At 44.3% G+C, this 16,339-nt stretch overlaps 1 protein-coding gene across 2 annotated transcripts in view; it reads left to right on the top strand.

Moving 5' to 3' along the window:
• Positions 1 to 7,162: 7,162 nt before the first annotated feature.
• The window catches only part of STK39 (serine/threonine kinase 39), a 274,172-nt gene continuing 264,995 nt past the window's right edge, over positions 7,163 to 16,339 (top strand). For both annotated transcript variants that reach the window (XM_028510126.2, XM_036023351.1), the window contains exon 1: positions 7,163 to 7,654. In XM_028510126.2, coding sequence (XP_028365927.2) covers positions 7,459 to 7,654 — 196 coding nt within the window. In that variant the 5' untranslated portion in view covers positions 7,163 to 7,458. The remainder of the gene's footprint in view (positions 7,655 to 16,339) is intronic.

A 16,339-nucleotide genomic window follows, 5' to 3' on the forward strand; every position in this document is an offset into this window, starting at 1 on the left:
CAATAAATCTTTTGGGGGGATACAATTTAACCTCTAATACCCACCTTCCCCTGAGACCACCACCCGTGAGTCCCTCCCAGTCATAAATTCTGGAGCCACCGCTGTTTCACCACAGGGGATGCTGTGGGTCAGGTGTACTGCACACACCAGCTCACTTCATCCTTATGGCAATCCATTCATCCTGGGGTGATGGTCCCTATGGTAAGGAAACAGAGTCTCAGAGAGCTTAAACTGCCACCTAGTAAGCACAGAGCAAATATTTAAATCCAGCTATTACTGATGTACACCCATACCTTTTCTACTATGCCCAGCCATCATCCTAACTTGAAAACAAAACGAAAAACCCATATTGTATTCTTGTCTTTGGAAGCATCCATTTAAATCAAATTCAGCTCTTTAAACAACTTTCCCCCAAAACATAATTACTAAAACAGTCAGTAGGAGAGAGCTGGAGATGGAAAACATCATGATAGATTTCCTTTAGGCCTGGTCTTTCCCACCGTGTAAAGGCAATGACTTTAGAGTAAATTATAGCTTAGCCCTGGGAGAAAGACCATCTGCCAATCAAGAGAACCTCCTTTCCTTCCATAAATGAGTTTATAAAATATTTTATGAGTTGCACTTGTGTATATCTCCTTTTTAATGCACTGGGGTAATTTGACATTTATTTATTCATTTATTTTTAAAGGAATTCTTTTTAAAATTGATTTTAGAGAGAGAGGGGAAGGGGCAGGAAGAGAGAAAGAGAGAGAGGGAAAGACGGAGGCAGAGAGAAACATGGATTTTGTGTTCTACTCATTTATGTATTCATTGGTTGATTCTTATATGTGCCCTGACTGGGGATCAAACCTGCAACCTTGGTGTACTGGGACAACGCTCTAACCAACTTAGCTACCTGGCCAGGGCCCAATTTGACTTTTAAAGGAACCTCATCTGTCATCAAGTTCTATTTCTCTGTTCTTTAAATAATTCTTACATCTACCCCCTCATCACTATCCTCAATATCATGGCTTCATTCACATTCACATTTCTCTAACTTGACTACTGCTTTGGCTTCCAAACAGGTCTCTTCATCTCTGCTTTTCTCTCATCTCATCCACCCTTGACATTGCTGATTCATTCTGATGCTTGAAAGCATGTTTTCATACATTTAAAAGGTGTTATATTCATTGAATAAAGATTTATTGAATATATTCTGTTACCAATGTTATTTCAGGCAATGAGATGCAGCATTGAACCAAAGGAACTAAAATCCCTGCCCTCAGGCAGCTTATCTTCTGTACAGGTCATGGTTGCCATTGTTAAGGGCAACTTTCTCTTGTATATTTTGCTACAAACCTTGGCAGATAAGAATAATGATGATGATGATGCCAACGATGAGGGTTTTCATCTTATTGAACATTTGCTGTATATCAGCTATTACACTAAGCTGTTTACATATAAATTATGTTGTAACAACTTATTTGCAAGTTATTATGAGGCTAATTTTGTGAAGGAGGAAATTGAGACTTAGAGAGTGAAGACCAGTCAGATTAAAAAAAAAATGCTGGAGGCACAATTTGAATCTGACACTTTCTTTTTTTAAGGACTTGGCCCCAATTCTACACATCTTCTGTTAGATGTTCCAAGTGTTTAGGAGGATGAAAACACTTTTCCTCTAAGTTCTCAAGTTTCATGACTGGAGGCCTGCAAATTCAATCAACAAAAGACATTAGCAAGAGGAGAAAAGGTTTATTTGCCCATGCAATGTGCATACACAAGGGAGTACTCAATGATGAATAATTCAAAGGGTGATTAGAATTGGGGGCTTATAGACCATTTTTAAAAAGGGTGATAAATTGTGGAGAAATGACTAGACAAAGGAAGAGGAGGTTTGGGCTCCCAGGCAGGGTAAATTATGGGAAGGTGACTAGGAAATACGTGGGGGAAACTAATGGTAGCTATGGATTGTTTATGCAGATTCACCTCACTGCCATCTCTGGTGATAAAACTCATTCTCATCCTCCTGCTGGGAGTGGGGGGGGGGTGCCTTTACCAATGGAAATTTCCTTTATAAATGGAACTTTACACCCTACTTTTAGGCAATAGGGGGAGGGCAGAGAGCTCTTCCTGTGGCTGTTGTTTCTCTTTTTATTAAAAATGAACAAGCTTTTAATACAGCATATGTCTGTAAAGTATTGTAAACTGTAAAATATCTAGAAAATGAGAGTTTCAAGCTTGTTTAAAAAAAAAGCCATTGAGCTTGATTGCAAATTCAAGTATAAAGAACAAAACTGAAACACGGGCCGCGGCAAGTCCATGGCATCTACACCCGGTGTCCATCGTGTGGAGCGGGAGCCTCACTCAGTGGATATAACGCTGATCTGCTGTGAGGACACAAGCAGTGTGTCCAGCCTAGGGGTAGGCTGGGAGCTGCATCCAGGGCCTGTTGTCACTTGGGTATTTCCAAACTGAGCAGGCCGTGTAAGACCAAGAACCAAAAAAAGAAAAACAAACAATAAAACAGTAAGGACCAGCTGGCACGACATAATCACTGCCCATAGTAGTGCCTTGCACCTTGGTCTAAGGGTGGTGAATTCTGTAGTGCCCTCATGTACTGTGGTCTGCTCCTCCCTTCCTGGAACACCTCACAGGCGAGTCACTGGAAATATTCTGGAAGATCAGCATATTCATTCCCATAAGAGATAACATAAATCCTTTTGTCCTCCATGTCTTTTCAAAGATTCTGGAACTCATCTGCATCTGCTTTCTGACCCAGCGTGAAATGTCAGATTTCCGCTTGATGGTCTCTGCAAAAGAGCTTGGGGAGTGGGGTCATCCACAGTCCAGCCACAAACCAGGAGAAGAAATGACTTGTTTTCACAGAGTTTCTGAATCTCTCTCAGAACTTCAGAATTCCAGAGCATATTCTGACACCCGGCTGGATGAAGGACATGCCACTAGTGTTGGTGTAGACCTCATGGCTGTGCAACATGCTCAGCTTCCGCTTCTCTTATGTCCATTCTAGGACCTTTTCATCATCAGTAAAGTCAAGGGATTCAAGCTGTTTTTCCTAATCTACTGAACACAGTTCCAGGAGAGTACTGAGATTTTAGTCAATACCAGGGCTCCATTTCTATCAGGTGGAGGACTGAAGTACCTTTTTTCCAGAGTCTTCCATCTTTGTTACAAAGCCATGGAATGGTGCATATATACCATCCTTTAACCTCATGGCTTCAACAGTGCTGATATGAGTAGAGAGTTTCTGAAAAAGGTCCTGGGCAACATCAATGGGATTCTTGGGTTGACAGAGACATCTCTGAAAATTGTCACGGTCCTTATGTGTTAGAAGTGCAGAATCAATGCCTTCCGCAATCTAGAGGCTGGAACCCGAGGTGTAACCATAGCACTAATGCCTATTCCAATCACTAGCACGAGTAACCCAGGCTTCTTACTTGTTAGACTTGGGTGCAGCACCCTTTTGGCTGGGAGTGCATCACAGAAGAATCCCAAAATGATGTGGGTCCATAGGAGTCATTACGTTTCCAGGTCCATTCCAAATGCTGGCGCGCTCTCTGTTGTTTCTTAATTGCCTTTAACTCAAAGTAATCCTTATGCCAAAGTGGCATATTCTGGTGAAGCATAATCTGATCCCCTTCAGGATTTATGAATAAATACCTGAACACTATTTAAACTCTTTGTACAGCAAATAATAACTGCTATGATCTGTTTATAAAATGACAGTGTTGTATATTCAGTATACCCGAAGCAGTGCTTTGCTCTTAGAGGACACTTGGCAATGTCTGGAAACTCATTTGAGAGTCATGGCTGAGAAAGGGGGGGTTACCGGTATCAAGTGGGTAGGAGCCAGGGGAACAGATCTCTACCACACAGACCCAAGAATTATCTGGCACTAAATAATGAGAGCGTTAAAGTTGAGGAACCCTGAGGCAACTGTAAACACCACGCAGTTTTGACTCATATTTTTTCTGTCTTTTAAAGTCTGACTGAATGTATACTTCATCTATTGAAAGAAATCTTGTTTATATTTTAAAGGTTTCCTCCTCTGACATCTTTTGGTAATGGGTTTTCCCTGAATTCACTGCATATCAGTCGAATACAATTTAAATATAAGTATTTCCACATTTTAAGTACCATTTCACTCAATTGTTTGTGTGAAAACATTAACTTAAAGTTCTAACTTGACACTTTTGTATAACTTAAAAATATAATTCATATTCTGTTCTTCATATATAAAAATGATGCCAAAGGCTGCTGCGAGTAGACATTCTTCTTTAACCTGATTTACTGGTAGTAGTGATAGGTCTACACTGAGTCACCAGTTCTTGTAAGTCATCATCCGAGTAGCCATATGGAACACGATCAGCTGGGTACACACATCTGGTATAGCTGTGTAGCAGATAGCTGTTCCACAGCAAAGAATAGCAGTGGAACAGATATTCTTTGTGGGAAATGAAGTGATCTGTGTTTGATCAAATGTTATTAATCTTAACAACACCATGTTTTCCTATGAAGTTCTAAAAACTTTCCTGGCCTTCACAGTTCCACTTCATGGTTTGAAAGTAAAAATTTAAATTCATATGACAAAATGAAAGAATTCATATGACTCCACTCCAGGAAGACAACCCAGTTAAAAAATGGGCAAAGGACCTGAACAGACACTTCTCCAGGAGGACTACAGAGGGGCCCAGAGACATGATAGGATGCTCAGCATCACTACCATCAGAGAGATGCAAATTAAAAACACAATGAGATACCACTTCACACCAGTCAGAATGGCCTCAAAAACAAATCAACAAACAACAAGTGCTGGAGGAGTTGTGGAGAAAAGGGGACCCTAGTGCACTGTTGGTGGGAATGCAGACTGGTGCAGCCACTTTGGAAAACATATGGAATTTCCTCAGAAAACTAAAAATGGACTGCCTTTTGACCTGGCAATTCCACTTCTGGTATTATACTCTAAGAACCTTGAAACACCAATTCAAAAGAACCTATGCATCCCAATGTTCATAACAGCACAATTTACAATAGCCAAGTGCTAGAAGCAACCTAAGTGCCCATTAGTAAATGAGTGGATCAAAAAACTATGGTACATTTACACAACGGAATTCTATGCAGCAGAAAGAAAGAAGGAGCTCCTATCCTTTGCAACAGCATGGAGGGAACTGAGAGCATTATGCTAAGTGAAATAAGCAGGCTGTGAAAGATAAATACCATATGATCTCACGTATAAGTGTAACTTAATCATGAAACAAACAAGCAAGCAAATATAACCAGAGACATTGAAATAAGAACAAACTGATAGTTAACCAGAGGGGAGGTAGGAGGGGATAATGAGGGGGAAATGGGGAAGGGTCGTCAGTGAAGGAATATGTATAAAGGACACATGGACAAAGCCAAAGGGGGAAGGATCCAGGGTGGGAGGTAGGGATGTCCAGGGTGTTGGGGAGTTGTGGTGGGGTGGGGCGGGGGGGGGGAATGGAAACAACTGTACTTGAACAATAATAGAGAAAAGAGAAAAAACAAACAAAAAAATTCGTATGACAAAATGGAAGTCATATTCACCTAATCATTTTTCTTTTCCCTTAAAAGTAGTTCTTAGAAGTTCTTTGGGGTGGGGACCAGCAATTGAAAAGGTGAGCCGGTGTAGAAAGCTCCCTTGTTTTCTATTCCTCTCCACTTAGAGCATCAGAGGCCTAGAATTTATTGGTTCCTGAAGTTGTCTGTTTCTTGACAGACATTAAAATCAATGCAGTTTTAAGCCCTGGCTGGCATAGCTCAGTGGATTGAGCGCAGGCTGCAAACCAAAGTGCCACTGGTTCAATTCCCAGTCAGGGTACGTGCCTGGGTTGCAGGCCATGACCCCCAGCAACTGCACATTGATATTTCTCTCTCTCTATCTCCCTCCCTTCCCTCTCTAAAAATAAATAAATGAAATCTTTAAAAAAAATCAATGCAGTTTTAAACACCCATGCATAAAAGTACACTTTCTTAATTTAGCATAGATTTCTGCTCATAGACCAGAGAGCACCATAGCTGTTTTGTTCTAACTGTTCCATAATGCTGAGCTTAACTCATTTTCAGTTTATACCAATGTTTTGATTAGACATATAAGGTTTCTCCTAATGAATCTGAGTTTCCTCTGAATTATTTTTTTTAAAAGGTGATTTTTTGTGCATAACTATAGGAGACAAAGTATCACACTTAAAAAAATTACATTCATTATTCTTATTTATTCAGTGGTCACCACCATGAAAACTATTTTAGATAATTTTGGTAAAAATGACCAACATGAGCATTGGTTCACTGAATCTTTTCAGCTTAAGACAAGAATGGTGTAATCTTGGTCAGCTCAACCAACAGAACACAGAGAACATTCAGAGTTAAATATGACACCTATAATTAGGAAGACCTATGGTTATACCATAGCAATTTTAGGGATGAGGTAATTTGGGGAGAGTTGAAAAAGCAGCAATTAATTAAAAGTTTTCAATGCAGTTTATTTGTGCCGCAGGACATTCTTTGACACCCAGAATGCTCTGTAAAAGAAACCCCTGGTACCTGTTGTCCTAATGGGTTAATGTGGCATGTAATTAGTGGTATAGAAATAAAGTGTCCAAATCTCTTTTACTTTTCGTATTCTAACTTCACAGGCCCTTCTATCAACTCCCTGGGATCCACGCGGCTTGGAACAAACGAAAAAAGCCTGTGAAACAGCCAGGGGCCTGAGGAATTATGTTTCACTGAGAAAAAGTAGAAGGGTGGCGATTAGATTAGGCAAGGTGGGAAAGTGATATTGGCAGGTAGAGCATTGGAAAGTTACAACTTGGGTTATTTTTTAACTGGCGTCCTACAAACGGCCAGAGTGTAGGTATCTTACTCTCTAACTTGTAAATGAACTTCAGGTTCTCTTTAGTTCGGGAGGCTGCTGAATCTGAGAACCTGGCGGCGGTTCAACGACCCCGCCTTCAGGGTTCCCTGGGGGCATCTTCTTGAGAGCCTGATTGTCTGGGGCGAAGGCGCAGGAAAGCACGTAGTCTACGGAGCGAGGGCCGGAGCGAGGGCTGCTGGCCCCCAAATCAAACACAAACGGGCCTTGCTCCCCTTAGGTGGAAACTTCCCCGGCCTTGAGCAGTGCGGGAGTGGGTGGCTGGGCGGCGGTTCCCCTTGCGGAGGCAGAGAACCGCGCGCACGAGATACGGAGCGCGCGGCGAGCGCCGCTGCTGCCGCCGCCCCGCTGCCCCGCCGCCTCCTCCCCACCCGCCTCCGCTGCCTCCTCCCTCCACTCAGCCCGGCCTCCCTAGATCCCTCCCCTATTGCTGGCTTTGGCCGGCAGCGGGCGGCAGCAGCTGGAGGGCGTGGCCCATCAAGAGTTTCGGCTGCGATGAAAGGAATTTCAAGTTGGAAAGTCTTCGTGTCCCCATCGCGTCCTCCCGCTCTCTCTCCTACGGCAGCATCATGCGGACTAAGCGGTTTTCGCCCGTGCATGTCCAGCAGCCCCAGCAGGCGGCTCCGGTGACAGCGGCAGCGGCGGCGGTCCCGGCCACGACAGCAGTGCCGGCCCCAGCGGCAGCGCCCGCGGTCCCGGCCCCAGCGGCACAGGCCGTCGGCTGGCCCATCTGCAGGGACGCATACGAGCTGCAGGAGGTTATCGGTTAGTGCAGCGGGCGCGGCAGGGCCGGCCCAGGCTAGGCACTGAGGCCGGGTGGGAGGCGCGGCTGGGAGTGGAGGGGGCGCGGGATGCTGGGCTCGCCTGCATGCACGCCTGGGAGGCAGAGAGGCCGGCTTCGGGGCCTACCGGCTTCAACATTTTTTTTTTTTTTATTTTTTGTTCGTCTGTGAGCACTGGTGCTGCAGGAGGTGGCGCGGCGGATGTGACTCGCACTGCAGACAAGCCGCATGCTGCAAACTTTTATCTCCCAGATCGCCGGGCTGAGAAGCCGGGGACCCGGCAGCGCTGCCGCATCTCCCTCCACCCCGCGCGCCGGGCCGCAGTCCTGGCCAGTGGCCACCGGGTAGGCAGCTGCGGGAGGGTGGGTTGCGGGGCGCCGCCCTGGGCTTCCAGCGACCCCGCCTCGCACCCCGGGGGACCCTGCGGCGCAGCCGCACCGCTGCTTTCCCAAGCTCAGCGCCTGCCCCTAGTCAGCAGCCTCTTTTCGAGGTAACCGAGCTACGTAGAAGTCGCGGAGGCCCAGGTTCTTACTTGAGGCCGGGAGGATGCTGGCCTCCCTCCCTGTCAGCCACTGCTGCAAGTCTGCTGTGTAACCCGGCTCTCCGTGCTGCCCGGTACCCGCCTCTCTTGGTGCCGGGGCGCGCCGCCTGCTGCTCAACCAGGCAGCCCGGGGAAAGCCGCCCTGGCCTCCTGCCCTGCACGGGGCAGATGCTTTCCTCTGGTACAGGGCTGAGCTGCAAGGGTGAAACCCGAGGCTGTCTGCTCGTGTTCTGCTCCCTTCCTTCGGTGCCTTCTAGTCGGCTCGGCTCACAAATATCACCTTATCTTACATTTTTAAAAACCTGCCAAAGTTGACCGGCAAGAAGCCAAAGTTACTTTCCTTGGGCCAAGCACGTGAAGGGCCGGGATTGTGTTGACCCTTAGAACCTTCCCTATTGGGTCATCCTGTTTGAGAGGCTTGTTAAACCCAGTTACGGAGCCTCCAGTCTAGCTCGCCCTCAGCTTTTAACCTCACTGGCGCTGGGATGGGAATGTTGCCTTCCCATAATTTGATAGTTAAGTACGGTAATGAAAAAAGGGATTAAGAATATATCTTATATACTTTTTTGTTTTTCATTAAAAACATTCGCCAACCCCCTCTTTAAAAAAGGTAAGACTTTCATTAGATGTTTAAACAAGCCTTTATCACTCACCACAGTGTGAATGAAACATAGTGCAGACAGGAATTATACATGAGAAAATGATGGGCAGAACAGTAACCTAGGATATAAAAGCTTCAAATAACCTGAAATGGCATGTCTACAAAAAATTCTTTGAAATTCCAAACCTTTCATAACTTTTTTTTCCAAAGACTCTCAAGGGATGCGTCTTGGTCAAAGACTCATGAACTCCTGGATTAAGTAACTGCAAGGGTATCTGAAAGCCTAGGGTATTCAGTGAAGATCCCTTCAACCTGGCAAATAAACCCCTTCATCTTTCCAGTTTTATTGGCAGTCCTCAACCCTCCCATATTCTGCTTACATTAATTGTACCCAGAATAATCACCTGTCCTAGGACACATTTGCTCTTTTAGGCTTTGCTGCCTTTGCACAGGCTGGTCTGGAAGTGCCCATCTTTGGAGTGAATCTCATTCAGCTTCCAAGGCTGCCACAGTGCATGTTCTTGAGAAGCCTTCTATTTCTCCTGAGGCAAAGTAGTGTGCTTCTTCTGCCCCTCTTTTTACATACCTTATCGCGTGTAACCCCATAGTTTTTGTCTGCTCTACAAAAGCTGAGGGTCTTCTGTGTCCCTAGCATTGTGCTAGGTGCTAGCAGTATAGAAATTAATAACAATGGCCCCTGCCCTCATGGACTTCAGGTATTTATGTAAATGATTCTGCAGGATGTGAGGAGTGAGTACTGGGAGAGCACAAAGGAGGGAGTGACTGCTAGGCGAAAGAAGGAAGCAGGATATTTCACTGAAGACTTGAGTGAGATTTTGAAGTCTGAGTAAGAGTTTGTGAGGTGCTTAATTATTTCTGTTGCTGCCCTTCCTAACCACCTGTGAACTACAGGGCAGTGTTATTTAACCCGCTGTCTGCAGCTTGTAGGGAGGTCCATACAAGTTGAATGATGGTATGTACCCCATAGTTTACCACAAGGTAGGGACCAGAATTTACTTAGAATCAACTTATATGCTTATTTTGTTAATTTTTAGGGTTAAAATGTAAGCTTTGTCTTTTGAAAACCTAAGACTTTCAGTTAACCAGTTTTGTGAACTAATGAATAAAATCTTATTTCAGTTTAATTTAAGTGATTGGTATTAGTGACAGGGCTTTTTTTGGCTTGCAGTAGCAGCACTGTTAGTTATGGTTGGTCAATTTCATAATAATCAAAAGAAATTTAACTGAGGAATTTGAGAATGGAAACACCTGCTCATTATTTCTATCCCGATTTTTTCACATTCATACCATGGGAAGAACTTTGCCATATTTTAAATTTTTCTTTTTTTCTTTTTTTCCAAATAAAAGAGATGGCCTGTGTGGAGGACATGTTATGTTGAAAAATCAAAATTGTTGGAATAGAATTTTGTAAGGGCTTAGTGTGTATAGGGAATTACGAACCCATTTCCATTTAGTGTGTAATGCTAGTTGAGTAATTCAGGGTGAATGTGGTTAAGCGCTTCTGCTTAAACATTACACGTAGAAGTTAGTAGTTCAAACACTGAACCAGTTTGGACATGAATGTGGAGGGACAGCCTTTGCCTCTCCCGGCCAAGTAGCAGGTGACATCTGATAGGGCTCCAGCAGTGTGAACTGTGACCAGCAGGAGGCTCAGATGTGCCAGAGCAGAAGGCCAAGGTGTTTTAACTTTCCAGCATGGCAAGGAGCGCCCCCCCCCCCCCCGCCCTTTTTTTTTTCATTTCCTTCTGGGCAGAGGTTGGGGCCTCAAGATTGAGAGAGAATAGGTTTGCTAATATCCAGACAAAGCAGGTTCAGTTGTCTGACTTTTGTTTTAGAAAAATAAACACAGGGTTTTGGAAGTCTAAAAATAAAGTTTCCTCTTTGTTGTATTGTTCTTGTGTTGTAAAAGATCAATGGAGAATTTGTAATGCTCTTAGGGGTAATCTGGTTCAGATTGTTTTACATAACCTAGAAATGAAGTAAACTCTGTGGGAGGGAGATTTATACTGAGAGAGGGGTTAGCAATGTTGTGAGATTTTTACATTTTCTTACCCATTGGTATTCCTGTCTTTGTAGATTTCAAATATTTATGTGTTCTCTCGGAGTAACTGCTCTTTGGAGGCTTTCTCACTTACTTATACTCTTCAGACTCATTCATCTTTGTTCCTCACCTCTCCCCCATCTCGCCCTCAAGTTCCTTTTTACCCTCAGATTCCTTTTTTACAAGTATAACGGGCACCCAAAGATATACCATCTGAAAACTTAGTTTGCTTGTTGGTGATAGCACTACAATCACCTTGGTTTACTAAATAACCGAGGAAAAGTGAGCCGTGTACATGATGGCTTGGGCATCCCTTATAGGATTGAACAACCTCAAGGGGCCTTTCTGCCAAAGAGTGGTGGTCATTGCAATATCAGTTTTTGTGTTTGAGTCAGACAGTTCCAGCAAGGGCTGTTACCTTTGCTGATTTTCCTTAGAGAAACCATAAATACACTTGTGCCTCATAATATGTTTGATTTTCTTAGATTTTTTACAGGCTAAGCCTTTCTGTAGTTTTGCACTTGATTTCTCAGTGTTGTTGCACTTTTGTCCTGGGTGGTCACTTAGAATGATCTAGAAGTAACACCTACTGACTTTGAAGTCCTAGGGAACAAAAAGAATTTGATTCCTAGATTCCTGGCCATGGTTTATTCAACCATTCAGGTGCAGCCTCCCTAGGCCCGGCTAATAGACACACAGCCAGGTCTTTGAGGCTCTTTGGTCCTGAAGTGAGACCCGCGTTGGCTCAGAGCACACCTGCACTGCTCTGGGCCCTGGGAGTCTGTGGTTTAGGGATTAGGTCTGGTGTTAACCATGTGCTGGAGGGATCTTGAGGACAGTAGGAGCCACACTGGGTCACTGTTGTTTTGAAGGACCTCAGATGGCTGGAGCACTGAGTGTGTATTCTGATCTCTCAGATTTTTCAGTCCGGTGTGCTTGACTGCTGCAGCTAGTTTGTTAGTTGGGCACCTTGTTTTTAACCAAAAAGGGCCTGAGATGCTTAGCCTAAGACAGGGCTTTTGATTTTCACATCATTTCATTTTACTTTTGGTATAGAGAAAAATTGATTGAGAAATATTCTTTTGTATTTTGTATCTTTCTGTATTGTACCATTGTGGTAAAATATATATACATAGGATTTAACATTCTGGCTATTTTCCAAGTGTACAATTCAGTGGCATTAATTACGCTCACAACAGTAGTGCTTTTTTAAATGGGCTCTTCAAGCCACCATGTGGGAAACATCTTTAAGTAAAAAGAAAGTTATGGTAGAATTACTACGATCCTTGCTTTATTTATGTATTTGATTTATGATCGATAACATTATGAAATTTTCCCTGACTGTTAGAGCCTGTCTCAGACTACATTTTTGATGGTATTTGAGAGTAAATTAAAGCATTGCGGACTAAGGAGTCAGAGGGCCTGGTGTATTTCATATCTTGGCAATGGCAGTCACTGGCCTTGCGACCTTGAGCAAATTACTTAGATGTGTCTGCATTCAGATCCCTCATTTGTAACACTGAGATGATAAAAATAGGGTTGTGAGGACTGAGAGAATGTAAAGCACTTAGAATAGGACCTCCTGGCACAATGCATGCTTTTAATTAGTCTTAGCGGTAACTACTATAAACTGCATTTGCTAATCAGATTCAGGTTATCAGGAGAGAACACAGTCTGTCTCTGGCAAGATTTTGGAGTGGCATGAAGAGTTTCCTTGTCTGAGCTTCTATCAGGGAGGAAGCCGGAGGAAGAGGGTGCCTGGTAGTCTCCTCCTTCCAGTGGGCGGCTAGAAGGTCGTGTCTGGGGGCCCACGTGGGACTGGCTTCCCCTCTGGCTTCCCCTTGCACCTCTGCACCTCTGCACCTCTGCCATGGGAGGAAGCTGGAGAGGCCTGTGGAGCTCCTGGCGATTTGGACAGCTCAGGGGCTGAGGTGCCAGGTGGCCCTCTGACAAGTGGTGAGAGCATCCTGCAGGAAGGTTGTTGGGAGGAACAACCTGCTAGGGCTGCACTTTTCTTCCACCTCTTCGTTTGCCCTGCGGAGGCTGCCATGCTGGCAGGAAATGCTGCTGACTAAAAGAAATAGTCACTGTCCCAGTGAGTGAAAGGACAGGGGCATTTGTTTTCAGATAAAGTCATCACCATTGCTCCCCTGTCTCTTTCCCTCTCTGCTTTCCCCTCAGCTTATAAATATTCTCAAGTCTCTCTCTCTCTCACTCACTCACTCACAAGAAGAGAACAAAGCAAGACACTCTTACTGCTCCTTCCTCTTCAAGCTAAGACCTTATCTCTTTCCTTTCACACAGCTGAGCCCTTTGAAAGAACCTCCATTCACTTCTCAGCCCACTGCAACCTGGCTTCTGTCCTTCTTCTAAGAAACCAAAGTTGCAGTCTCCACAATTTCCGTGACCCTTCTGTGGCCAGAGCCAGTGGTCATGGCAGCTTTCTCCCTTTTCCTCTCTCTCTGCAGGATTTGACACCATTCTCCTTCTGCTTTCCTGCCTGACCCTGCTCCAGGATCCACTTCTCTTTCTTTTTTTTTTTAAACTTTTTTTAAAGTTTTTATTTATTTATTTTTAGAGAGAGAAGGGAGGGAGATAGAGAGAGAGAAACATCAATGTGTGGTTGCTGGGGGTTATGGCCTGCAACGCAGGAATGTACCCTGGTTGGGAATCCAACCTGCGACACTTCGGTTTGCAGCCCGCGCTCAATCCATTGAGCTACACCAGCCAGGGCCCATCCACTTCTCTTTCTGTCGGAGGCTTCAACCACCACCTACCATGCTGAGGGTCTCCCTGAGGTTTGGATCAGTGTTTGGGCGTCCTTTTATATGTCTCTGCTTAGATATTGCATAGAACTTCATACTCAAAATTAAACTGTCTTTCCAATTTTGCCTCAATCTTAATTCTACTCCTTCAGCATTCTCCATCTTCCTTAAGACCCTCAGATGGGAAATGGAAACATGCTTGTCATCCTCCACTTTCCCATCCTCCACCATCTCCCACATGTAATTGGTCATTAGTCCTAAATATTCTGCATACTGGATGTCTTCGCTCTGTCTCTAATTCTTGGTCTTCTTCTTGGCCATCACCAGTTTAGTTCAGGCCCTTACCCATTCTTATTTGGATTATTGGTAATGACTTCCTAACCAGGTTCTTATCTCCATTCTGGCTTCCAGCTCTAGTATGCATGCATGGCTACCAAAGTGATGCTGCTGTACCAAAATTTTTCTGTTACCCTCAGGCTTAAACACCTTCATTGGCTTTCCCATCATCCTCAAGATGAACTCTGAGCACGGTGTTTAAGGCCTTTTGGAACTGTCTGTTGCCTCCCTTTCCAGTGATACCTTGTCATTTCCATCCTCAGCACAGACTCCCAGCCAGTAGGGACCTTTTGCAGTTGCCCAAATGCTTCATGCTTTCCTAGCCTCTGCTAGGTAAGTGTTCCCCTCCTTGGAAAACCATTCCACCACCCTTCCCTTCCATTTTCGTCTGTTTAACACGGAGCTCTGTCTCTCCTTTTGTCTCAGCTTTATTGAAGAGTACTCTGCCTGTGGAAAAGTGTACACATCATAAATGTGTAGCTTGATGCATGCTCATAACTTGAACACACCCTGATCCTTTTAAGACTTGGAGTAAATGATCCCTCTTCACAGAAACCATCTCTGCTCCTGAGCCTCCTTCCCCCTTGGCCCCCTGCTCTGTCAGGCAGTTCACCCCCTAGCAGTCCTTGCAGTGTGTGAAAATTGTTTGCCGTCTTGCTCATCCTGGTGCTAGATGTTAATTCTTAATTCCTTCTTGAGTACAGCATCTCTTGCGTCCACACTCTTCACCCCATATTAAGTATTTGATAAATGTTTTCTGGGTGAAAGTCTGAATTCTGGGAATACTCCCTCCTTCCTTGTGGAAGAGGAATATTGTCTCACTTCTAAAAATTTGCCTTTCTGGTTCCTGATGATTTACTCTTGTCTATGTCTAATGATGATGCTGATTTACTTGCATTTGGACCAGTCATCTTAAAGCAGGGGTGTGAAACTCATTTTCAGTGGGGTCCACATCAGCCTTGCAGTTGCCTTCAAAGGGCCGAGTGAAATTTTAGGACTATAAATGTAACTACTCCTTAACTAGGGGCAAGGAGCTTGGCGCTGCCGCTGGGTAGAAACAAGGTGCCGTCTGGGTAAAACAAGGTGGAGGGCGGGATTTGGCCCGTGGGCCTTGTGTTTGCCACCAGTGTTCTGAAGGGTTCTGTGTAAAGTAGCTCATTAATTTTCCTAGATCAAGAGTAAGCACTTGAGTGCTTCCACCTGCCTGTGTTGCGTAGGCCGTCAGGGCAGGCGGAGGCCAGCTTTTCCTGGGGTCACCTGACTGTGAGGTCATCTGGCCTCTCTGGACTAAAGGACCCAGAGCTCCTGCCATGGCCTGTGGCATCCTTTTACTCAGGTGTTGCAGAGCAGGATGGGAAGTCCCAGCACTGCTCTCCTCTTCTCCAGAGCTTCCCTTTCTCTCTCTCTGGTTTATACGTTTATGTAGAACCCAACCTTGAAGAACTCTGGTGGGGGCCTCTTGCTGTGTAGAATGAGGACTGCTGGAGAAGGTCAGGGGTACAGGTGGAACAGGAAGCAGACGAGACTGTCAGGACAAAGTGGGTTTTGAAAGGTGGTTAGAATGGCAGGAGTTGTATTTTTGTAATGGTGAGGGACTGAGGGTGATAGCATTGGTGTGGTACACGCCAAAACCATAGAACTGGGTCTTTTCAAGGTGAAAACCAATTTAAATAGGGTGTTGTAATTTCTTTAGGGTTTGTATTGTGGGATTTTTTTCCTATTTAAATAGAATTCTCCATGTATCACGTGACATTTTACACCCTCACCCCCACCTCAGGACAATTTTGTTTAAATTATACCAAAGCGACTCCAAGATGGTTGAAGTGATTCAAGTGCTTCAAGTGTTTTCTTTTTCCAAATCTACTTTGCTTTGGTCAAGTTTTTGCTACTAAAGAAGAATTCAATATGTTAATTAAAAAGGGCATTTTAGATTTGGCTTAACTGGGAAGCAGAGGAGAAATAGCAGTCCTTTAGAGAATGGATTGGCAGTGCTTTAGCTCTAGAATTGATTTAGGTAAACACTTTGGAAGCTGATGTGAGTAATGCTGATGTATTTCAAGTTTCTTCTCACTTGCCAAACAGTTATTTGAGAATAAAGTCTGGCTAAGGTTTAAGACACTTCTTGAATATTGAGGAATTACATGAATTGGCCTTTGAGCTGATTGTATATTTTGATGTATGGTAAAACAATCATTTAAGTAGTTTTATTTTGAAAACTTCTTCCTAGTAAGTGGCCTTTATTATAACTCTCAGAGGCCTAGTACTGGGCGTGCTCATGCAGTTCTTGCCTTTGGTGAAAATGTACATTTTGGTGATATTTATCGGTTCCGTTTCTCAATCTTTAGGCCCTACTAGAAAGAGCT

The sequence above is a fragment of the Phyllostomus discolor genome, chromosome 4 (assembly GCF_004126475.2).
Source record: "Phyllostomus discolor isolate MPI-MPIP mPhyDis1 chromosome 4, mPhyDis1.pri.v3, whole genome shotgun sequence".
Taxonomy (NCBI): Eukaryota; Metazoa; Chordata; class Mammalia; order Chiroptera; family Phyllostomidae; genus Phyllostomus; species Phyllostomus discolor.